Source organism: Pavona decussata, unplaced genomic scaffold (genome assembly GCF_977016875.1).
Source record: "Pavona decussata unplaced genomic scaffold, jaPavDecu1.1 SCAFFOLD_51, whole genome shotgun sequence".
Taxonomy (NCBI): Eukaryota; Metazoa; Cnidaria; class Anthozoa; order Scleractinia; family Agariciidae; genus Pavona; species Pavona decussata.
Genome location: NW_028145473.1, coordinates 6,270,102 through 6,294,644, shown reverse-complemented (window position 1 = coordinate 6,294,644; position 24,543 = coordinate 6,270,102). Strand labels below are relative to the sequence as shown.

General features: G+C 37.9%; 1 protein-coding gene, 1 long non-coding RNA gene and 1 pseudogene across 3 annotated transcripts in view; 1 reads left to right on the top strand and 2 right to left on the bottom strand.

The window, feature by feature from the left end:
* The window catches only part of LOC146481275 (uncharacterized), a 34,607-nt gene extending 14,899 nt beyond the window's left edge, over positions 1-19,708 (bottom strand). The window contains exons 1-12 of one of the 2 annotated variants that reach the window (XM_085108917.1): positions 19,580-19,708; positions 19,041-19,335; positions 17,713-17,774; positions 13,524-13,790; positions 12,369-12,397; positions 11,281-11,339; positions 5,167-5,215; positions 4,546-4,649; positions 3,718-3,828; positions 3,588-3,641; positions 627-689; positions 382-465 (exon numbers count right to left, since the gene is read on the bottom strand). In XM_085108917.1, coding sequence (XP_084965043.1) covers positions 382-465; positions 627-689; positions 3,588-3,641; positions 3,718-3,828; positions 4,546-4,649; positions 5,167-5,215; positions 11,281-11,339; positions 12,369-12,397; positions 13,524-13,790; positions 17,713-17,774; positions 19,041-19,103 — 945 coding nt within the window. In that variant the 5' untranslated portion in view covers positions 19,104-19,335; positions 19,580-19,708. The remainder of the gene's footprint in view (positions 1-381; positions 466-626; positions 690-3,587; positions 3,642-3,717; positions 3,829-4,545; positions 4,650-5,166; positions 5,216-11,280; positions 11,340-12,368; positions 12,398-13,523; positions 13,791-17,712; positions 17,775-19,040; positions 19,336-19,579) is intronic. The other variant, XM_085108918.1, reaches the window with a different exon arrangement.
* Positions 19,709-19,955: 247 nt separating this feature from the next.
* LOC146481274 (uncharacterized) lies at positions 19,956-22,565 on the top strand (annotated as a pseudogene).
* A 267-nt stretch (positions 22,566-22,832) lies between these two features.
* LOC146481273 (uncharacterized) lies at positions 22,833-24,540 on the bottom strand. Its single transcript, XR_014864558.1, has 3 exons — positions 24,218-24,540; positions 23,844-24,010; positions 22,833-22,980 (listed from the first exon to the last, which is right to left on the bottom strand). It is a non-coding gene; the product is annotated as an uncharacterized LOC146481273 (long non-coding RNA).
* Between the last annotated feature and the right edge of the window lie 3 nt (positions 24,541-24,543).

The following is a 24,543-nucleotide window of genomic DNA, read 5'->3' as shown; positions in this document are numbered from 1 at the left end:
TATATAATGCAACTTCCACACTTCAATCTAATAGTATTATTAAGAAAACAATCTGCAAGTTAGATGAAGTAGAGATTTCTTTCCCACCACAAGGAGGCTCTTTCAATATATAATATGAGAAAAGCGAGAGAGAATTCTTTTGTTTTTTTATTAACTTTCTCCCCCAGCATTATATTCTTTTATGCCATTTTGTTGCTTAAACTTTAATATCAAATTTAAAGTACAAAACATTTTTCTTTTGGCGTGCAATTATCACAAAATGTAAAACTGTGTAACCACTGGGCAGGACATAAGTGTGTACTGGGATGGTTTAACAGGAACCCCGGTAGAGGCGATTGAAGATGAATCAGATCACAACATGCCAGACAGAGTCACACATACCTGTGTACCATTGAATAACGTGTTCACAGGAGGGAACTGGAAATGTTGCTGGTTGTAAGTGGGTTGCTGTTCAACAACTTGCTGCTGGTGAGAAAGAAAAAATATGGCTTCAGCGAAAACTATGATGAAGGACACATGACAACAACAATCAGAAACCAAATATTAACCCAAAGGAAACTGCAACATAAACACAGCCATTTAATCAGATCACATATCATGTAGCTAATCCGGTTAATTTTACTTACAGGTCTAACTCCATTTTTTGGTACAAAGTTACTCTGGTGAATTGGTTTTGCTTTTATTCGGGCCTACAAGGAAAAAAGGTAAACAAATTAAACAACACCAACAACAACAAAAACTTCTCGCTTGAAGCAAACCATCTCTTATAGTGATTCAATACAATAATTGTATTATTACAAATCCACTGAAATACTGGCTGACTTATGGAGCCAGTATTAACTAGTTTAAAACTTGGAAATCTGTGTTCAGTCTACATGTCAGGCCCCAGTTGTTCAAAGAGCAAATAGTTTTACCCACTGGATTGGTTGCTATCCGGCAGATGAAATGTGGGCAAGATTTTCCCAATGTGTGGTTCCAGAAAATATCCATACCCCTCTCACGGAAGACATTTTTATTCTAACCCCCCCACCCCCTCGGAATTTCCGTTCCAGAGGGTTTATGATGACCCCCCCACCCGTCCGGAATTTCCTGGTTTTTAAAACCCTCTTCCATGAACCCCTCAGAAGTTCAAAATCCATTTAGACTAGGAAAATTGACTACTCACACTATTACGATCAATTTTTTTATTATTGAAGCGACGTCGACGTCTCTAGTTCAGCTATTTTAAAATTTACAACACTGCGCTATTTTACTTGTTTATCCTTTTGCTTAAACTATATCCGGAAAAAATTGGATAGAACTCTAAAATGGTCGATTTTTTTTTCGTCAAAAAAACACGGTTGTATTCTTTGTTGTTGCGTAGTTTACGTTTATAACTTTCTCAAGCGCTTAAGAAATTATCTCTATCACGTTACAACTTTTCTTTTTTACCTAAAATTACGACGGCCTTGCAAATTCCATTTTCGTAATGACCTCTGCAGAAAAACATTTGCTAATTTACCGTGAAGAAACCACTATGAATACAAGTTGCACATTGAATATACGATGCTGGGTGTTTTATTTATCAAGTAGAATTTGAAGAACTTTGAAAACCCAGTCGAAAACTGGCTGCATGCACAAGAATTAAAAGCCGCCTTTGAGAACAGTTTCAAAAGGTTCTAGGTTCAAAACTTCAAAATTAATTAGTCCGTGGCAATTGGATTCACGTCTCGGCACTTAATACAAATAGTTATCTCTGTACTGAGTTCGTGAATGAAATGAATTTGAGAAAGAAAAAAAGTTTGTGTTTTTAACGTTTTATGTCAAGTTTTTATCAAATAAACGTCGCTGTTTCACGTCCCATGGGATTCAATCTTGAACAAAATTTGCATACATCGAAAAAGTTGTGCATTTGATTCAGTGGCGGATCAAATTTCGACTGCAATGTACATCAATATTCACTGGATGGAAATATCTGCAGAATCTTTTCTCTTTCTTCCAGAAATCATTTTTGTGAAAGATTGCATTGAAGAAATGACACGTTTTGTGGCCGCGGAAAAATAATTTTCCGTGGGAAATAAATAAATAAGCGCTGCACGCCCGTTGTACATTAATTTCGCCGTGTCAGAAATAGATTTCAACCGCAAACTAACCTGTGGAAATTATGCGAAAGGCCAGGCTCATCAAAAAAGTCGCTTTGTTCAGAAACCTTTTAATCTCACTCATTTGATGCTACAATACGAGTAAAGAGGGCTTTTATTTATATCAAACCTCGATTTTCAAACGATTGTGAAATCACAGCCATGCTCGGCATGATATGAGGCTGACTGATCACGCCGCGAAGTCGAACCTCAAAGAAAAATACCTGTCACGCCGCCGTTACTTTCGCTTACCGGACAACACTTCTACCAAAATGATTTTTTCTAGAATGATTCATCATTTTCGCTGCTTTTGTTTCAAAACAACGTACGTAAATATGTTTTTGTGCTTCAGATCGATCGTATGTTGCATTCAATGTTTTGTACATGGTTCATGATCCTTTGGAAAACTAGTTCCCCACAAAACCCCACTACCCTTCGGAAATTACTGCCCTTTAACCCCCCCTCCCCCTCGGAATTTCCAAAGGTCTTCGGTTGGGGGGGGGGGGGGGTATCGATATTTTCTGGAACCACACAATAGCCCTATAATTTGTGGATAGAGTAGAAACAAATGTGAAATTTAAGTAGGGAATTGTGTGGAAAACTTGCCAAAGGCGTTAGTTGGAGTACATTTGCTCTGCTGGATAGTGACTTATCCAGTGGATAAAGGTATCCACTCTTTGAACAACTGGGGCCAGGGCAGAAAGTTTCTTGAATAAGCCGAATGAATCTTCAAAGATATATTAATTTCAGGGCTGTTGTCTTATCATCTGTGCATTAAGTAGTAGAATGTATATTGGGAGGAAACATCCTAGCTACTACAAAGAAAATTTGGCATGTCCTTTTCTCTTCAGATTTTGAAAATAGACGTACTAAATAGGTACCATGCCAATATGGCATATATACCACATGAAGTCATGAGCCAACCATTGCATGAAGACTCAGCTTATAAAGTATTGAAGGCTTCTTTAATGCAAACCAAGTAATGGCAGACAGATTTTGAGCATTTTTTGGCTGACTATTTTCCGACTTATCTCGCTTCCATTGTTCTAAATACAAATGTGTTTTATTATGGACAGATTGACTGACTTGACATCAAACAAAAGCCGAAAAGAAAAACAAAAACTTTCATCGTAGTAGCACTTTAAAATAGAGTTAAACAATAATATCTGTTTTAAATGCTACCGTTCTATTGATCGGTGTTCAGTAGTGGAAAAGTTGAACATGCAATTAAATCTGATGACTGTTCAATTAAATCTGATCTGTTGGCCTGAATTTGAAATCAGGTCTTCACCAATTCTGAGGAAGCCAGGGTCGCCAAAGCACATCAAATGATTTGATATGTTTTGATGTTATCAGCCAAGCCATCGTGACGACCTTCAATGCTTATTTCACAATTACTCAGGATTGTGAATGTTCATTAAATGTTAATAGTATCACCAACATCATGTACAAATGCACAGCCCCTACCATTATAGGTTTGCCTCTGAAGGTCTTCACTTCCTCTCGTAGGTATCTGTATGCCTGCAATGCAAGATCAGTTGTAAACATTCAGTAAACTGGAAGCATTCAGATCCTTCACTGTAAACAAGCTGCTTACCTTTTGGGCCTTTTCCTCTGAATCAAACTGCACATACCAGTAGTTGTTATGTGCAAACTCACAGCTTGTCCAGCTTGGACAGTTTTCACCAGAAAAGAGGGCTTTTACCTCCTAGAATGAATACAAAGAAAACATTTAACCAACTTCTATCACAGGAAAATAGTCACTGCCTTCAATACTTGGCTGGTGGAAACATTATCAAAGTAATCTCTAACAGATTTCCAGCTACACGTACATGCACAAAAATACACACTTGCAAGGTATGGTTGCTGGAAACACTTGATTATGGTGATAACCAGCAGAGTCCTAAACTACAAAAATCAACAAAATGGATTGCAATATGCTGATCACAGCATATGTATGTAACCTATTGCTAAGCTGACTAAATTTCTTTGTTTTCCAAGAAATCCTCTCTGGTGATTGACAGAAGAGAAAAATGTGACCAATGGTTGAGTCTTGCACTTTGGAGTTTGCAGTTTGCTTGCGACTGAAAGTTGCAGTATGTGGACTGTTCAAAGGGCTGTGAACTTGCCATAGTAATGACCATATCAACCCAAACACATTTTCCTCCAAACAATGGAGTCAACTGATAATTTCTCCACTTACTAAAATGTTCAGAAAGATTCTCTTTGCAGATTGGTGGATGTTTAAAATGAGCAAATTTACCACATGCACTTTCAAAGAGTAGTTTTGAAACTTGTCAGTAACCCAATCTAACCCTCATTAAAATAAACAACATTACTCCACAGCAAACAAGAGTTAAAAAGTGCCATCTGTACAACAACCCTGTTATTTTCATGACGAGACCAAATGTAATGTACACACTACCTCAATCGGGGTGGACTCAGGTATCTCTCTCAGCACCACTATACATCGTTTTATGTTTGGTCGAACCTTTTCCCCTGAATCATCAACTTGCAGGTTTGGTGATTCTGTAACAAACAAATATATCAACAATGAGATTACAGTACCGCCTGAATCCATATGCACCTTGGCATGCGTGAACCGCAAGGGAAAGGCCCGCTAGAGGAATGAGACAAAACTGTGCCATTCACAAGACAAAACCTAGGTGGAAAATTTACTGCGGTCAAAAGGATGAGGCCCTGACACAATAACATCTTAGTCCATTGTGATTTTATTGTTTTCAGCTGAATAGATTTTTCCTCAAGTAAACCGAATAAAACATGAAACGCCGCCTTGAAATGCAGCCGTTCTTTGGTATTGTCGCGTAGGAAAAGAGCCTTGGGACTGTTTTAGGTGCATGGATCTCCACCATTGCGTAATTTTACATACACCTCTGTATCAGTAGGCACCGTCCTTAATTGATAACAACACATGCATTCGGTTTTACTTTGCAATTGATTGTTGCTGTTTAAATTCCAGATAAATAAGGGTATGGTGGCCAAAACATATAGCCTAGGCAATAAAATTAATGATTTTTTCACTTACCTCTCATAACATCTTTTACTAGTTCAAGGTCACTTGTTAACTTTTTAACCTGCAAAAAACAACAGCATTAAACAATGTTGTTATAGCTCCATACTCGAATGTTTTGTTTATAATATTAAGACAACAACATGTTAGGTGTCAAGCCACATGCATCCTATTAAGAAATGGATCTGGTGTAGGTTGGACCCAAACCAGTGTAAATCTGTGAGACAATGAAACAAGATGCCTGCTATACTGGCATTACGCGAGATGCTGGGGCTGATTCATTTATTCCAACTGTATGCTTCGCCGATTGATAAAACTATCCTTGCTAATGGAATAGTTTGAGTCACGACGATCGCGTTACGTTGTTTTCCGTGTGTTACGCGACTCAGACTATCAGCGGAAATTTGTCAAATTCCATTACGATAACGTAAGCTTCTCAATGACCTCTTTTCAGTCTCGCGTCGTGGTCTAAGACTGTCAAACAAAGCACGATTCCTTCACTAAGAACTCACCAATTTCCACCGTTTTACGTGTCGGGTGCTTCTTAGAAGTTATTCTTTCGATTTGCCGCTTCAAAATGGTGAAATTTCCCTTTGAAAACGGCACACTTGAGTCCAGAACATGTTAAAACAATATGGCGCGACTTAATCCGTCTTTAATAAATATATCAAATGATGCATTGACGTCACACAGGTAGGGGTGAGTGGGTCCCCTCCCTCGCAATATAAGCGACAAGAATGGATTTTGATTGGCCTGCTTTTGTTGAAGACAATCAAAACAATACATCCCGAGTAGGAGAGGGGAGAGTTTAATGAATAAATTAATGTACCGATTTGTGTATACGACGAAGAAAAAAAAAAGAAATCGACCCGTTTTAAGACACGGTATGCCCCCTCAGGGCATCCCGCGTAACTATGTAACTTCCTAGGGAAACGATGGCTTCAGCCTTGCTCATCTGTCCAGGTTACACACCATGTTTTGCGACAACTCTGTCTGCATGGTTCACCAAACTGAAGGAGTATTAAAAGCCACAATTACTTTTGGAACTGCGGAATGCTACTTTTTTTCATTAATTTCTTTAACCCTTTGCAGCCTAAATTAATTTTGGAAATTTAGAGAATATTTGTACATGAAAATCTGAAAATTATACCAAATATTCAATTTTAACTGTATTAGTGCCAAACTTTCAGAGTATTTACATCAACAAGAGTTCTTCGTGGAAAAGCATTAAGAAAAAGTATTGACGTCTCTTGACAGGTGTCAGATGACGTCAAAGTCAATAATCAGTGTCACACATATAAACAAGATAGGAATGTTTATTGCAGTCCAATGCTCAATTTGTAAACTAAAATTATGTTTTGTATCTTAAAACAACGATCCATGTCCCCTGCGTATAGCAAAAAAAATTTGGATGTTTTCTGTTGCTATATGTCGCTGCAAATGCCGCTTTTGCCACGTCACACGGCATGTCACGCAATCCTATCAGTAGCTAGGAATGTAAACATTTCCTCTCACAACTCTATCGACAGTCATCAATGCTTACGTTTGAAGGTCTGCCTCTCCCAGTATTTTCTACATTGTCAAAAGCTGCAAGATTGACATCGATGACATCTTCATCTACGAAAACAATGTCTATGTCGGCTGCTTGCGTGGTAAACTCGTCGCCTTGTTCTTCCAAACTATTTTCATCGCATCGAGTCCTTCAATATCAGGATTGACTCCATCGTGGGGTATATCGAAGTTTTCGCCGAGATAATCGTGCATTTCATCCTGTGTCAAGCGCTGAACGGCACTTGCGATAATGGCAAGGCCTTTAACATTTCCCGGGAAAATTGATGGTCAAAGAAATCGCACATTTTTCAAGAAAAAGCTCCTAACCTGGCTCAAAAGCTACGAATTACAAAATGCAAGATGGCAACTGGCGTTGTTTTGACTTTGGAAGTCTGGGAACTAAAAATTAAGAATCCGCTGAACAGAATTTGGTTGATTGTTGTCGTGTCCGATATATCGGACATCCGGTCGTAAAGGGTTAACAAACAGGCAAAACATACCAAGAAAAGTTGCCATACTTTTTCTATTCAAAGGTTGGTTACATTTGGCATTTCATGGCATCAATATTTAGAATGCTTCTGCAGAATGGAGTTTTAAATGATAATTTAACTTGTTGAGTGGAACCTTGGAGTTCAAGGGTAGGCAAAATGCACTGTTTCTCTTACAACTAGTCATCAAATGTATAGTAGTGTATGGTAATTCAAAAATTGAAACAACAGTCTCATAATTGAAGCGCCCATATCGGAATTTTTTTTATTTTCTTATCTGAATCTAAACATCACCCTAAGAACTTCAGTGAAAAAAATTTTCGATTTGCATAAAACGCAAATTTTTTATGAATTTTATAAGACGTTCAAATTTGCCGCCATTTTGGCCCACCATTCGCATTAGTCTCCTCTCGGTTTAGCAAGAGTTGTGACGTAGATTCAGGAACACATGACTTCAGCCTTCCTCTGGATCTCACTGAAAACAAGTCGTGGTATTTCTGCACGTTTCTCGAAAATGCCGGAAAAATGTGTTGCAGCGAGATGTGGAAACATCAAAGACGAAGCGAATGGAATAAGCATGCACAGGATTCCTTTCTTTGGAACCACATGCCCGCAAAGACTGAGGAGGCGAAAGAAATGGATCGATTTTATGCTGGAGCCGAGGAAGATGTGAACGCGCGCCTGGAAAGACCTCGTCCTTGTGCTCGATGCACTTCAATGACGAGGCCAGACAAGGCTGATGGATTCAGGTTTAAACTTAAAACATGAACTGAAGTAGGATGACATCGGCGTTTGTGTTTATCCTTCAAAACATGCTAAGCGAAAGGAAGACGAACACCAAGAGCCACCTTCGAAGAGGAGCAGGGAAAAGCGAATGGTAAGCGGCCGCTTTTGATATTGAATATTCACACCCGCTTGTGACATTCTAAGCGTTGTGACCTTCTGAGGTTTATAGTTTGACCTCACTGTTAACTCAGTCGCAAGTTTTATAAAATATGGCGTAATTGTTTTGGTATATATTCTCATAGATCGTGAGATCCGCGAAGTTTCGTTGAGACCAAGCCCTCAAAAAATACTAGCACAAATGCTACCACTGATGTAAATAGATCGATGGGAGAACAGTTGCCCTCGGCGAACACAGAAAACATTGTAAACCACGATGTAGATAAGGTAGATAAACTGCAGCAAGAATTCAACGAGCTCAAACAAATATTGCACACACATGTGTTGCAGAATTCTGCAAACAATAAAAATGTTGAAAAGTATAACAGCTTTATCTCTGAAAACCTAACCACCACAACGGGGGTTGAAAATAGAAAAAGGGCACAAAACAAATAACAAGTGCAAAGAGCGCAGAAAAAAATTGGCTAAAAAACGGATTGAGACACAAGGAGAAAAGCACGAGAAAATATGATTCATAAAGAATTTTTTTGAAACCAACAACTTCGCGACAGCCTGTTAGCGTTTAATATTTCTAAAGAGCTCAAATTTGTCCCGACAACGGGGACAGACGCGAATATATATTTACATCAGACGCCAACTCTTGTTAGACTTCGAACATTTCGCAAGACGTATGCGCCTGAAAGATACAATGGATTTCGTAAACTTTATAGGAAAGACCAAGGTCTCTCAAGATGCTATATAGATATCAATGGATGCAACAAGCTTGTACACAAATATACCACAGGAGGAGGGAATTACAACAGTATGCAAAACATACGAGGCATTCCACAGCAATAAACCTCCTATACTGTCACACTACCTCAAAGAAATACTTAAACTTATTCTTTAGGAAAATTCATTCCAATTTGTTAGAAACTGTTATCTTCAGACCCATGGAGCTGCAATGGGTACAAAAATGGCTGTTGCGTTTGCAAACATATGGCCGATATTGAAACAAAAGTGATAAGTCAAATCAAAACAAATCCAATAGAATGGAAACGTTTTATTGATGACATTTTCTCACTGTGGGACAGTGACAAAAAGGAAATTTTAAAACCTGTTCATTGAACAAGCTAACAACTTCTATCCTACAATTAAATTTTTGGCCGAAATTTCAGAGAACGAGACAAGCTATTATTATCACAGTTCAATGCGTGTCCTTCCTGTAGTTCCGCGAGAACAATGTCGCTAGTCAGCCCTTCCCAATTGCCTTCGAGTTCCTTGCAGCAGTAGCACTCGCTGATATTTGCTAGCAGATCACGGCTACAGTTACCACAAGTACACCTACATGTAAAATAATTCGTTCGAATGTATGTGAGTACTTGGCCAGAGTTTTGACAGATGATAATAAAGAGTGCGTACTCAAAATGCAAGGCCGGGTGAGAACTTTACCATCCACTAACACGCACTCTATTCTCCAAGCGTTTCGTCGAGTCGTCGCTTCTCCTCTTGTTGCTTGCGATATCTTTTTAGCCATTCTTCGTCTGCTATTTGGCTCGTCCGCGTACGGTTCGAGTGTATCATCATCTTCACACGTATTACTTTTTTCGTGGACGCCATCTATCGCCTCGACTTCAACGCTTTCAAATTCGTCCTAGCTGCTTTCTTCAGCGGTTTGCTCACTTTCCGTGTCAGATAAGTTTTCTGTCATGGGATATACTTATTTTCTTTCCTACCGGTGAATCTGACAATTTTCTTTCTGCCGCAAATGTACTTTACTGAAGGTCAAGTGAGTGCGTAGACTCGCGAGTTCCTGAATGTACGTCACAGACGATGTCACGTGGCCCTATTGTGAGCCCGTCGGCATTGTCAACAGCGGGGCGGGTGGGCCGCAATAAAATAGGATTTTAAAGATTTGTAAAATTCATAAAAAATTCGCGTTTCATGCAAATTGAAAAATTTTTTTGCGGAAGTTCTTTGCGTGATGTAAAGATTTAGATGAGAAAATAAAAAAAAATTCTGTTATGGGCACTTTAATTGGTGAAAACTACCTTAAGTAGAATTATGCATCTTAGTCAAAATTGCTCCAGATTGCTTAATGATATACATATGAAATCATGCAAACATGCAAGAAACAAGCCTAATTTATAATAAAAAATTAACTTAACACTTGCGTAAATCAAGGGGCAATTTAGTTTAGCTTAATTTTCAAATCAAGGAAATTAATTAATTCTAAAACCTCAAGCAACTAAAAATAAAAGGACTCTGTGCTTGGTTGATTTCTTTTGTTTCAGTTCAATCAGATAACAAAAGAAATCATTCAAGCTTCACTTCACTTGACTCAGATTTAATAAAAACCAATAACTTAAATCTTCATGTAAATCAAGGAATTTAAGATGTCAGGATTCTTAGATGACAAATCTGTATAACTGTAGCAATTTAAATGTCATGGTCAGCACGGACTAACTCAGTTCATGCTACACATTGATATAACAGGAAGTGTTTTTCTCATTTAAAAAGTTATATAGTTTTTCCCGTAACTATTTTTGTGCAACATATATTGAACCATCAATCATCACATCTTTGGTTCAAGAGATCACATTTTTAGTCACTGACCGATGCTAAATATAGGGTTAAGGCTTCAACACAAATAGAATACAGCTGTTATAAAGCAAATAAATCCAAAGAAATTTCTTCCTTATGACCACCAAGTCAACTTAAACACTTAACAGACAGGATTATTTCCGTTTTGTAGCTAGTCATTTAACCAGAGCCCCATCTGTAGGAAATGTGAATAAACTGACACCAACTGAGTCATTTGGCTATCTTGTCACAAATAATTCTTCTACTAAATTCTACATAGTCACTTCAATGTTTAATTGAAGTGTTTACACTGTTAGGATTTACACTCCAAACAAATCCCAGGAGTTTCATTAAGATTTTGAACAGCTGATCAAGAGTTCAGTGTGCAGCTGGGCAGGATATAGTGAACTTTGATGTGGTCTATTATTGACACACATCTGAGTGTAACCATGACAAAAGCTACAACAGATACTTCAGTGTAGTAACGTCTGTCAATAGCCTCTTTTGTGGCACAACTGAGGGCTTCCCCAGTTGATGCAGTTACCAATAATTGGGACACTCTTGAGACAAAGGGCATTAATTGCAAGGAAAGCAAATCATAGTGGTAATAAAGTCATTTACTTACCTGATTAAAGTTGGCTACTGTCCAGATAGGAACATACTGATCCCCATCCATCTGAGAAACTAATCAATGTAAACATAAAAACTATTATTATTACTCCCGGTGAGCTACCTGAGGTTAATACAACATAACTACTTTTTGGGTCATGCCAGCACAACCCATAGTGTCAGGAACTCTGTGTATTTTCAAAATTCCCATATAGAGGTTTGCCAAATTTCAGCAGGTATTCTTTAACACAACTCAAAATACTAACGTTCTGTACAGTGTAAACCCCTGTGGTCCAGTGAAGCAATATGCCTTCCACGTCAGTGACCTACAATCCTGGTCAAAACTGTCGGAACAATTTCCAAAATTCAAAAAGAAATACCTCGCCTCTTCCCCGCCCCCATGTAATGCTGTCATGTTGCTGTGTTTATGTACAGTCCAAATGATTTCAGTGGCTATCAATATTACTTGAGGGAGGGGTGGGCTTCCAGAAATTCACAATGACAGCACCACCAACCCTTATAGCGACTGGTTATGGATATCAAAAACACAAATGTGCAAGTTCCAAAAACTATTTTCGTATCTGTCACGGGAAATATTGGTCACGATTGTAGGTTTGATTTATGACAATGGATTTTTTTTTTCATTTTTGTTTGTTTGTCTTGGTTGTCTAACAACTTAGAGCCAAACAGAAGAACATATAGATGCAATATTTGTTTCAGTAAATGACTATACACATCTTATCTAAGTTTAGACAGAACAAAACATTTGCAAGTCTTTTCATTGAATTAAAGCTTCTAATAGTCCAAATGCCATATCTACCTAATTTTTCCATGGTACTTATTTAACAGTAATTCATTACCAAAGTCAGTGTCTCAAGAATTCACGACCAGGCAAACCTTGGTAGCCAGGCTTGTTATTGAAAGAAAGGGAACTGGACTAACTCTTTGACTCTTTCAAATGAGAAGGTTTGGCCCTGAATTTTGTTGCTATTGAAAGTTTGCAGAGGCAGTGTGATAATCCAAGTTCATCGCAGTCAACCTATTTTATTTGAAGAAGCAACAAACAGTTTGAAACTAATAGTTCACAATCTGAGATTGACTTACCTAAATAGGTGTCGCTTGCTAAATTCTCTCTGTTAGTTAAAACAAAAATGAGAATGAGTTTGAACTTCAACATGCTGAGCAATATTACGTAAGAATTAAGTATTCATGTCAGTTTTATCTGTGGGCGGTCAGAGACTAAAACCAATACAATCCAACTATTAGTAAACAGGAACTCTTGAGTAATGGCTTTCTTAAGGCCACGCTAGTAAAGGAAGTTCGCAGTTTTATAAAGCTAAGGTAGCCTTGATTCCATCTCCTTTTGCTGTTCACTCCAAGAGACGCGTCTGAATTAATAAGTCAAAACCACCATTCAGTGAGGCATTAACAAAAAATTATGTAATTCACTGCTTACACTTTCATTGCTGAAAACTTATAACTTCACTTCATACAAAATACCTGGGTCAAATGCTCCATAAAAGGATTTGCTATCTATTTTGCTGGGGCAATAAGAGTGTATAGTTGTCATGTAATATATCAAACATGAGGAAGAGTAATTCATCCAATTAAGGACAGTGCCCACATATACTGAAGTATATTTGCGAGGTTAATAACTATGCAGGAAAAGCAGATCTCAGCAAGGGTTATTGGAATCCAAAAAGAAAATTGGAGGTAACCACGCATTTTTTAGAGATAATTAAGCAACAAGAATTCGAAAATACAAAACAATGTATGGAATTTTTTCCTAAATTGAAGCTTAATAATCTCTGAAAATGCATGGTTCCCCCAATTTTCTCTTCCGATTCCAATAACCCTTGCCAAGATCTGCTTTTCCCACAAAGTTATACACCGCCCCAAAAAAACTCTGTTTTAGCAGGTACTGTTGTTAAGAAACCTGACACGAGATGCGCAGAACGTATGCGCAGTAGCAAAAGTAGGCACCGTCCTTAAAGAAGAAACCAGGTGCAGCCATTTTCTTTTTAACACGGCTCTTGCCATGCATGTTGTCTTACAGGAGGCCAGTGCAGTGGCACAGGTAGCCCAAAAAAACTACTGACACAGGCCACCAGTTTTTAACTGGAGCACCTAACATTTCACATTCTGCAGTCCTACATATTGAACTCCATAAAATAATAAAAACATTCAGGCAACAGACTTGCAAATTCTTGTTTCATTCAGTTATGGCAAAATAGAAATTGAAACAATGAAGAAACATACCTGGAAAAGTAGTATTCCAGCTGCCGTCTGAGTAGGACTTTTAACTCTTCAACAGGAAGCTTATCAGGAGATAACTCTGCAGGAATGGGTACGACTTCAGGGGTAACTGGGTTGCTGTAAGGCCCATAGCCATTCATAGCTGTGTTAGGACTGTATTGCATATTGTCTGGTTTACTAGAAGGTGTAGCCTCTGGCCATTGATCAGGGGGGGTCACTGGAGGAGTGACGACAACAGCATTACCAGCACCATCAGAAAGCGTCATGTGACTGAAAACAATAACACAAATCCAATAAAATGACACGATTCTGTTGCTATGTGCCTTTAACTAAAACCTTATGAGTGAAATACCCTTGTGGAACCACTCAACCTAAAGTTGGGCATTCAAGAGCATCTCCGATCCAGCAGTGAGATGTAAAATGCAGCTGGGAAATAAAAGAATGTATAATAACTAGCCCTAATTTGCACTCAATTTGACGAAGACTTGTGCTCTAAAATGAATGCAGACATACATACATAATATCTTAACCCCTTCTCAACCAAGGACGTATACAGCTGTTCCAACAAAGGTTGTCCAAAAAAAACGTAAAAGCGTAGTCTGGGAAATACCTAATAAATTTCAATAAAAGCTCAGAATCCATAATACCTCATAATACCATGCAGCGAGGACTTGAGATGGCGGGCAATATGGATTCTGAGCTTTGATTGAAATTTATTGGGTACTTCCCAGACCACCTTTCAGCATTGTCACATACGCTTTTACACTATTTTTTTGGACAACATTTGCCAAAACAGCTGTATGTGTATTCCATTGTTTCAAACTCATTATCTTACATTAGCATACCTAAGAACAACAGGATGATAAAATTTACACCAAGAAAAAATTTGAACCACAACATATAGACATCCTATGTTGTGTTGCCCAACGACAGCAATGGGGTAAAAGGCTCTGGTAGCAAAGGGCTTAAAGCAACTCCCAAGGTTGGGCTTAAGGCTTCAGTTACACCGTAATATAGTCAACTCTCCTGTAAGGAACCACCTGCATAAAAAAGCGGTCAGTACATAGTTCTAATCAAGGCATGAAACCTGTTGCACCTGTAACAGCTGAAAACTGTTCAAAGAAACTTAATGATATGGGTGATCTTTACGATTGCTGGGTCATTTTAGTCAGAAAGCAACAACACTGTTATGGGTGGGAAGCTCAGTAGTGTATTATATTGCCTTATCAGCTGAAATCAGGTCAAACAATAACACTGTCTAATGATAAGAGTAGGATAAAATATTTCATTTTCTATTTTTAACAGCTTTATAGGACACATTTGTAGCACACACAAAAAATAAAAAATAAATAAAGTAACAAGAGCTATAAAAATAGGTAAACAAGACCAACAGGGTCAGTGTGAACGGGACGTAGGACCCATGCAAAGTGCAACCCCCTGAAAATCTACAAAACTTAACATGTATATGACAGATTTTTTCAATTTGCTTGATCAAATCTTCATGTTGTTCTCGTATGAAAATAATAAAAAAGCCCTTAAGTGGTAAGGTTGCTTTAAAGATATTTCAGCAATGGCCATTTAAGAGAGAGATCTTGAAACACCATTTGCCAGAGACACAAAACAGTTATTTACTTAAGTGGTTGCTAACAGGAGGTGTCACTTTCAAGAAGTGGTTGCTAGGAGAGAGTCCACTGTGATACTTCACAGTTACTTAAAGAAAAGAAAAGTTTCCATGCTAACCTGGCATGTGTTTTTCAAAGCTCCTAAGGAGCTTTTAGGCCCAAAATGAATTTCTCTTACTCCCTTTCTACACATTACTGGTCATTTTTTTGTACAAACTTAAGGACGGTGCCTACTAATACCGAAGTATTTTTGTGTGGCTTATGACTATGCGGGAAAAACAGATCTTAGCAAGGCCTCTTGGAATCCAAAAAGAAAATTGGGGGTAACCACGCATTTTTCAGCGATAATTAAGCAATAATATTTCTAAAAAGCGCCAAAATATAAAGCACTGTATGGGATTTTTTTCCTAAATTGAAGCTTAATTATCTCTGAAAAATGCATGGTTACCCCTAATTTTCCTTTGAGATACCAAAAGCACTTGCTAAGTTCTGCTTTCTCCGTATAGTTTTAAACCGCGCAAAATTATCCCTGTATTAGTAGGCACCACCCATAGGAAACCCAAGTATCTCGAGATGCGCAGAACGTATGCGCAGTAACAATAGTAGGCACCGTCCTTAACCAATGTGTTTCTTAAGCTTGGAAAACTTTAAATGTTTCTGCTGCCAAATTATAAAAAAATTGAATTTTTGGTAACAAATTTTGTGTGTGAAAATAGTTTTTTGGGTCCAAACTCTCTCTCTAGGAGTTTGAGAAATGCATACTTGGTATTAAAACTCAATACCAGAAAGCAAAGACATACAAAATATTATTTGTGTGGTGGTAGAGATAGACATAGCAGCTACAGACTTTGAGTAAAGAACTCCAAATAACTTGAAATTTAGTAGCTGCAGAATCTAACATTTTGAAACAATCTGTTCAACAGAGGCAAGACAAGGCTCTGAATTCTGCAAATGTTTGAAAATGTGAGAAGATCTGTCTGAGTATAACTGCTCGTGGATGTGCATAGAAAAACGTTGGCTGGTTTCACCGTTTTGTTTTTGAAGATTTCAAAATCGTTGCCATTGTCTCGACCATCCCAATAATCATTTGCACATCATCATGGCTTACGTACTTAGCTACACAGAGAATCTGGCAAGCTGGGTCATTTACAAAGTTTATGCAATACCTGGAAAAGCAAGAAGTAGCAATAGAAGTTGATGGTTGTTGTTAAATGCTGAAAGTAACATTCCCTTGAAAGAGACCATTCTTGAAAAGTGACAAATGACCCATTAAGGCCTTTAATAAGTGCCTTGATTTTCTTTACAAAACATAATGGGCACACACTGCATATTGTATACCAAAACACCTAACAATACTGCCCAACACGAAAAAGGTCTACAACTCCTTATTTTACTGTTTACAACCTATACATACTGCATGCAAAGGATAAATAAAACTGCTCTTGGGGATTTCTCAGTCGACCCTGATTTTCTAATACAAGTTGGCTGACACAACATGTTAAACTAGCTAAGAGTACCAAGCCCCTGAAGTATTTATGAAAGTGGGGCTGCTAAATACAATATCATGACTCTGGAAACTTATGGGACTGCATCATCAAAGTTATTAGAACACCAAATTTGGAGTTGTGGTGTCATTAACTGTGGTGAGAAGGACAGAGATGTTGAATGTTTAGCTTAGACATGTAGAACATGAACTTGACTATTTAAAAAACAATTGCTTACTCCTTGCACTTAGGCGCTAGTCAAAACCAGTCTTACGACATGTACACTTGGCTGTTGTTATGGACACAAGAAACCTGTAAACTTTAAAAATACTTACTGCAACCAGACTTTCAAGATACACTGTAGCATTTAAGGACGGTGCCTACTATTGTTACTGCGCATACGTTCTGCGCATCGCGAGATACTCGGGTTTCCTATGGGTGGTGCCTACTAATACAGAAATATTTTTGCGCGGTTTAAATCTATACGGAGAAAGCAGAACTTACCAAATGCTTTTGGTATCTCAAAAGAAAATTGGAGGTAGCCATGCATTTTTCAGAGATAATTAAGCTTCAATTTAGGAAAAAATCCCATACAGTGCTTTATATTTTGGCGTTTTTTAGAGATATTATTGCTTAATTATCTCTGAAAAATGCGTGGTTACCCCCAATTTTCTTTTTGGATTCCAATAGGCCTTGCTGAGATCTGCTTTTCCCGCATAGTCATAAACTGCACAAAAATACTTCGGTATTAGTAGGCACCGTCCTTAAAATAGTTTGAAAAGCGCATTCTGTAACTTTGTTTTTAACACTGATTAAGTGAATGCCTTGCACACAGATTTAGACCATGATTTGGGAGAAGAGGATACATTTCAGTAAATGGAATAAAGGAAATCATTTTGCATTAAGTCTCAGTTGCATTATAATGATGAGCATTATACGAGAGTAAGATATGTATACTATTTAAGTATATGAGGTTTCCCTTTAACTGTTAATCTATTGTTTTCCCATTATATTAAATCACCCACGGAAGTTAACAAAAACAAAACTAATTAAAAATTGCGTTTCAACACTTGCTTTAAAACCCACCTTAAACAATCAAAGACGGCAGCATTAGGGTTGAGGGAGCCTTTGGCATCAGAGTGAACAACCTAGAAAAATACAGAACGCACACAAGCGTCAAATGCAATAAGAATAAAATTTGTCTGTTATTACATTCCAACACAAATATCACACAAGAATTTTATGTAATAAGCCGACTTGTAAGTAGCTAAACAGTATTTTCAGGAAGAATTCTATGACGGTTCTACCTAACAAACTTATCCTTATAAAAACATCTGCAGCATATATAAATAAACAGTTTACACCGTCAAAAATGAGAGGTACTAGCAGAAACCTCCCACTCACGGTTTGAGTATCAACGATCAAACTTGCGGAAACTTACCCTATTACAGGTCAAATGAACTTAACTTCCCCTTGTGCAAGGTGATCTAACACAACTAATTTTTCCGCTACTTCGAAGAAAAATACTGTAGCCAATTCATAATTTATCGTAAATGGAGAGTGACTTGGATTGCTACCGTGAAAATTCTAGTTGCGAGGACCGTCCGTGGATTCTAACAAACAAACAAACCGAACAAAAACAAAACGATGCACGTTTGCCAGCTAGATATTAGTTTCTTGATATAATCCGGGAAAAAGGAAAAAATATTTGGATGTAAACTAGGTTACAGATAACAGCGGTACCTTTAAGCATGGATAACAGGGCAAAAATGATAACACTTTGGCCTGTGATCTCGTAATAAAAATGATTATAGCTAGTGCATGTTTGCTATTTCGCGACTCGCTCCCAATTTTTCATTACATAAGCTTACAAATAAGGTTATTTCGAAACGTCATTTTATAACAAAACTCAGAACTGGATGAAAGAACTATATGATAAGCAATACAACTGCTACGATACGAAACCTTCAAATTCTTTGAACCTGCGCTACAAGCAATGAATGGAGAGAGAAAACCGAAAGCAAATAAGTACAATTTGCAAACGGCCGTACAAATCCATTGTTGAACTGAAAACTAACGCTATTTGAAACAAATATGACGATTAATACCACTCTGAAATATCATACGTAAAGCGAAACAAACTGCACAGACGAATATCGGAACTAAGACTTCATAAAACCCTCCTTAGCAAACAGCACAAGCCGGGTAACCACATATTAAAGCTTTCAGCTGGTCATATTGAACAAGTGTTCGGCAAAAACGCATTAACAACAGAACTTCACCATGGTTATAATTTCTAAGTAATGCTTCCATCTCTGGGTAGATGTTTATAAAAAAATCAGGATTAAAAAAGGGAGAAAAACCATTTTAAAAATGTACTGTCGAAATGTCTACAAAATTAACCGAATACCTACCACGTCGTCTGGTGTTGTACTGACTATAATTTCAGCAGAATTCTTCGTTGTAGCTGAACTCATACGGCTTAAAAACCAATCCAATAAACAAGATTTCGTTAAAGTGTCACTACAGCTCCTGTATTGTGAGGTTTCCTCCTCAGTTAACCTGTTCCACAAGACAAGTTCTCCGGCAGGAAGCAGTGACTCAACACCAGGCTAAAACAGGGACGCTGGTAATGGCGAACTTTAACGTTGCTTTCGGTTGCCTTTTATGCCTTCACGCACCAAAAATGCCACACAAATATGACCAGAACTAGTGGATGGGAAAACAAACAGAGTTGGAATCACACTACTCACTTCTCAGAATGATAAATCAAGAAATAATCCAGAATTTCCTTCACGTCCGACACACGTGGCGAGGAGAAATTTGTATTGCAAAGATGTTCACAGTCCACTGAGAATATTTTCGTGTATAATAGTCGTTCGCAACCACACAAACGATGTTGAAATAAAATACATCGTCATAAATAAAGCCCTCGAATTGAAGCCGTACTGACCTGAAGAAGTTCTGTAACAAAATACACTGAAAATATGGTGAAATCTTTCCCCAATTCCTCTCGTCGCTCACAGCGCCACACAACACAACCAACTTTGATCTCCCCCACTCATAACTCCCTCAGGAATCTAACGAGCGTTTTGATTGGTCAAATTTGCTCTCTCGTCATTTTAACCAATCAAAGCTTTTGAAAGAAGTTCATTCTTTGTGTGAAGGCTGCTTCGCGCCAAAGGAAGCAGATGGGCATTTTGTCTGCGCATGATCAAACGGGGATCTTCTCATGGGCGTATCCGCTGTCATGCGCCTGCTCAGCGCGTACGCGGCTTGGTTTTCCCGCCATTTTGCTGGGTCAAAAAGGAGAGAGAATATAAACAATAATGGCGGTCTTCGCGGCGAAATGTTTTTTCGTAATTCAGTGCATCTTGCTTCTCTCGCTGAACGCAGAGGGTGTGAAAAGATCAAAAGACGGTTGTCTTGTTTGTGGTAGAAAGTCGCAGAAAACTGGGTTTAGAAGTGCAAGTGCATACGTGAACGATTTGGAGAATTGTTTTGGAGTCAAGCTAAGTGCGAGTTCAAGTGCAGATATTTGTGAAGGATGCCGAAGGGCTCTTCAAGAGCATAGACGCACTGGACAGAAATTTCAGCACGTTAGTTTTGAAACCAGCTTTTCTATCTCCATTAACCCATTTGTTACGCTTCATTTTCATGGTCCTTATGAGCTGTAATTATATGAGCTTACTGTTGTTGAACATTCAGGAGGCTAGCTAATCCCTTTAAAGAAAATAAACATGTCTTGAGTCAACGTTAACACAATCTTGTCTTTTTGTTTGAAAGTTTGTTGGCATGAATGTGAACGAACGTGGACGACTGGCTAAAAAGCGACAGCGTTGGTGTAATAGTAAACAGGCAGAATCAGATAGTGAGGATAGTGCTAGGGAGATGGTAGTTTTACCGAAAGAAAAGTATCTAGAAATGGAGGAAAATTTAAAGATTTTATCAGAAAATAAGTAAACTAAATTATTTGTTTTCATCCAAAGCATTGAAAATCACCTCTTAGGTGAAGAGTAGAGTCTGTGTTGTGCATTGGTTTTGTCATGCATGTGCTACAACTGAATGGGATAAAATTGGCTCCCAATGTCTGAATCAGTAATCTTGGCAATATCATCATACTCCTGCCATTTCTGAGATATTAGTTCTGTCATGTTGCTGGATGTCATACAATACCAGTATAAAGAGTACTAGTTTCAAGATACCACGAGACTGGACTATTACGCAATGAATTATGGTGTTATTTGATCCCAAGCCTTAAAGTTTTCTAAATGATTTCTAACTGGGACTATTATATGAAGCCCATTGCTACATAATTTAAACTAAAAGATAGCAAAAAGAGACTACGTTTCAAAGACATCCTGGCTTCATTTTCAAACGTAGTCTCTTTTCACTAATTTTTATTTTAAATTTTCTCAAAATCCTTACTTAGTAGAACCATTGCTAAATGCAGCATAAAAAAGGGAGGGTCACATAAAGAAAATTTGGGTAGGTGTAGTCAAACGACATCCTTGTGTAATCAGCTAATAAAGTTTTAAAAATAAACAGTTGACCTTACATTGAATTATTCTGGGAATGTGTGGCGCTGACCAATATTGTGGAAAATATAACTGCTATATCAAACACAGGTATTTTTTCATTTTAACCTCAAGTTAATGCTGGTCACAATATTAAGTGTATCAATTGTATTTTTATTTTTCATGTAGTATGTGACTTAAAGCAGGAGCTCCAAATGGTGAAAGCCAAAGTGTACACTGAATTTATTACAAAAAAAGAAACACATTTGTATGACCCTGACACATCCAGGGAGTTTTGTATTTCTGCAGGAGCTACAAAGTTATTTGATAACATTCTAAGTGCAGTGACAACATCAAGACATTCTTCAGACCGTATAGACCTAAACAAAAAAAGGGTTGTTTCAGTTATATATAACATGTGCTACTGTTTGAGCCAAGCATGTAACCCCCTTCAAATTGACCACGCCCTTTATCTCAGGAGTAGTCAACTCAACCAAGAAGGGTTGGAAACCGAGCACATTATGGGACACTCCTGTGCCAGGAGAATAGTACATAATGTTGTTAATATGATGTCTAAAACCCACTACCAGTCATTCAAAGATTTCATAGATGACGCTATAAAAAACAAGTGGCTGTTAATCCTCATAATAGCTAGATGACTACACCTCAGTTCATACAAAACGGAGGCCACAGGAAGACAAGGCATCTGAGGCTAAATCAATGTGTACCATAGTTGTTAAGGCATTTAAACAAATTCCAGCTATTACTGTGCAACAGGCAAATTTCATGCATGACCCTAACGCAATTGAAATAGAATCATGCCATGGGATCATAACATCTGCATCAAGCATGCATGATCTAAGTTGTTCTTATGCTTCCATTATGCCAGACTGGCTTACAGAAGCTTTTTTTAACCCTGAACTACAACGACAACGTCTAAATATACACCAGTACTGTGAAAGCGACAATGTTCAGACAATGAGGAAAATGGATGATCTACACCTGGCTGATTTTGTTGAATTACAACTTAAGTCAAAGGCTGACTTCGAGGCTGCATATGATGTAGTGATTGGTGCAGGCCTAGGTGATTATATGAGAGAGTTTGTTGTTATCCAGCCTGGAGATTGGCCTTGTCAGTTTTATTGTAGACAAATCATCTACAAGTGTCTAAAGAAATTCATCAGCCACAATCCAGATCTGGACGATGCCATCCATAGACATTTTGATACGAGTGTTTCACATAACCATTCTGCTTATTCATATCCATCCACTACTGCTTCTGGATATAAAAGCTTTCCCAAGAACTTGACTTCCCAGCCATCACTTCTATCCATTGTACCAACTATTGGGCCACTGCACATCTCCCTAAACAGCAGAGAACATGTCATTAAATCGCTCCGAATCGGCTTAAAAAGCTGGTAAATGACAAAGAATACAAGACGAAACAGGGTAAGTTGACTTTATTGACAAAACACTGTTATTTTCTACCATTTTACACAAATCCGTTGTATTCCCATACAAATCCTTATAATTCAACGGTTCTCTGATAGTGAGCTTGGGCTGCCTGTGTCCCAGGACATCTTATCGAACAAATTTAAACAAAATTTTAATTAAACAGTATTGAACTTGATCAAACATAATCAGAAAGATTTCTTAGCTGTTTCTGTGATGTCACAGGCTACAGTTAATTTGACACCAGCACTATGCAGTGGTGAGAAAATAAGGTCTACCGTTGTTTCCTTGATTTGTGGGATCATTCTGATGCTCCAGTAATGTCATGAATTGTGAAATAGTTTCCATAAAAACCTTGTTTTACTATCAGACCTTATAAAAACATCTAAAACAAAACTGGGTAAGCGAGAGTTCTTAATTATGTACATAGAGAGATTAATTTACAAGCCAGATACTTTTTCCAGTATCAGAGGCATATTGAAATCCATTGATTCATTGTATTTTGATTAATAAACAATGCAGTTTTGTGAGGGTGTACTTTTGGTACCTACCGGTTCGTATTGTATAATTAACTCACAAGATTCTCGTGACAGATAACCTTATCCCTTTATAAATTTGACGAAATAAAGAAAACGAAAATATTGGGAGTGTACGAACGAAATGAAGTGAGCTTAAAGCTTTAATATACACTCTCGATCAATTCCTCCCTTCTTGAAATGTCCAGATAAGCTATTAACAGTTTTCCAATATTTTCCCCCCAAAACAGTTTAAGTTATAGTATAACGATCATGCTGGTCACATTGTTTGGTTTCAAAACAACACGTTGGGTACCTAAAAGCTCAAGCTTATATTTCGTATGAAACGAGTATCATGCAGAACTGAAGCAGCTCACTTCAAAGTTCCTGAAAACAACTACGTAAGCTCAGGTTGGCGTAAGCGCCGAAAGACAACAGTGACAAAAGCAGCTGAAACTATCGGCTCTAAGAATGCCTTAAGTTGAAAGCGCACATTTTTTTAACAGACATAAGTCGAGTACAGCGAAAGACTAATAAATTATCATCGCAATGACAGCAATTTGGAACTGGGGGAACGGTGAAACAAAAAAGATTTATTTACTTTTCTTCTCGAGCTCAAACTTCGAGAAAGGAACCACTGACACTGAACCTGACAAAACACAGTCACAAAATAATAATTCATATCTAAATTTAAATGCAGTCTAACTGCAACAGTAAAAAGGTACATTAATACTTACCTTTCACAGCAGACGTGAACGGCAACTGGACCAAGGAGTTTAGAGATCCACGTCTCAGAAAATCTACTAAAAACTCGCCGGATGCGAGTACCTCAAAACAGCCGTGGAATAGCATACCAATCTTGAACGTAGAACATTTTTTAATCCCTCAGATCGTATACAACTGAAAGGAGAGAGGAATGACAACGTTGTCTATGACAATTTAAACTTGGGGGGACGGTGAAAATTTTAAGCAAATCGACTCTCAATTTGAAGCAAAATGAGTTAAAGATCAAAATTTAGGACTCAAACATGACCGTGCACATAAAGAAAGCTTTCGTGTAATCAATCTACAATCACAAAAACAAAAATTCAACTCCTTGACACTTACCTCACTCGATTGATTTCTTGTAGACAATTCTTGATCCGCAGTCAAATCAGACCAAAGTACTCTGCTTTGCACATTACTACCATTCTTGTTCACGCTTTGATCGCTAAAATCTCGCCAACCAAAGTGACAGCAAAAACTGTAAATACACTCAGGGATAGGATCTTTGGTAAAAATGTTACTCCCTTTCACGTTTTGCTATGACAGCGTTTCTGAAGCGTCGATCGTCCACTTGTAAAACCGGACAGCGCGCTCTACAGAACAAAATGGCGCCAAGCTTGTGTTCGAATGCTCATCTGATGAGCATGCGCAGACAAAATGCCTATCTG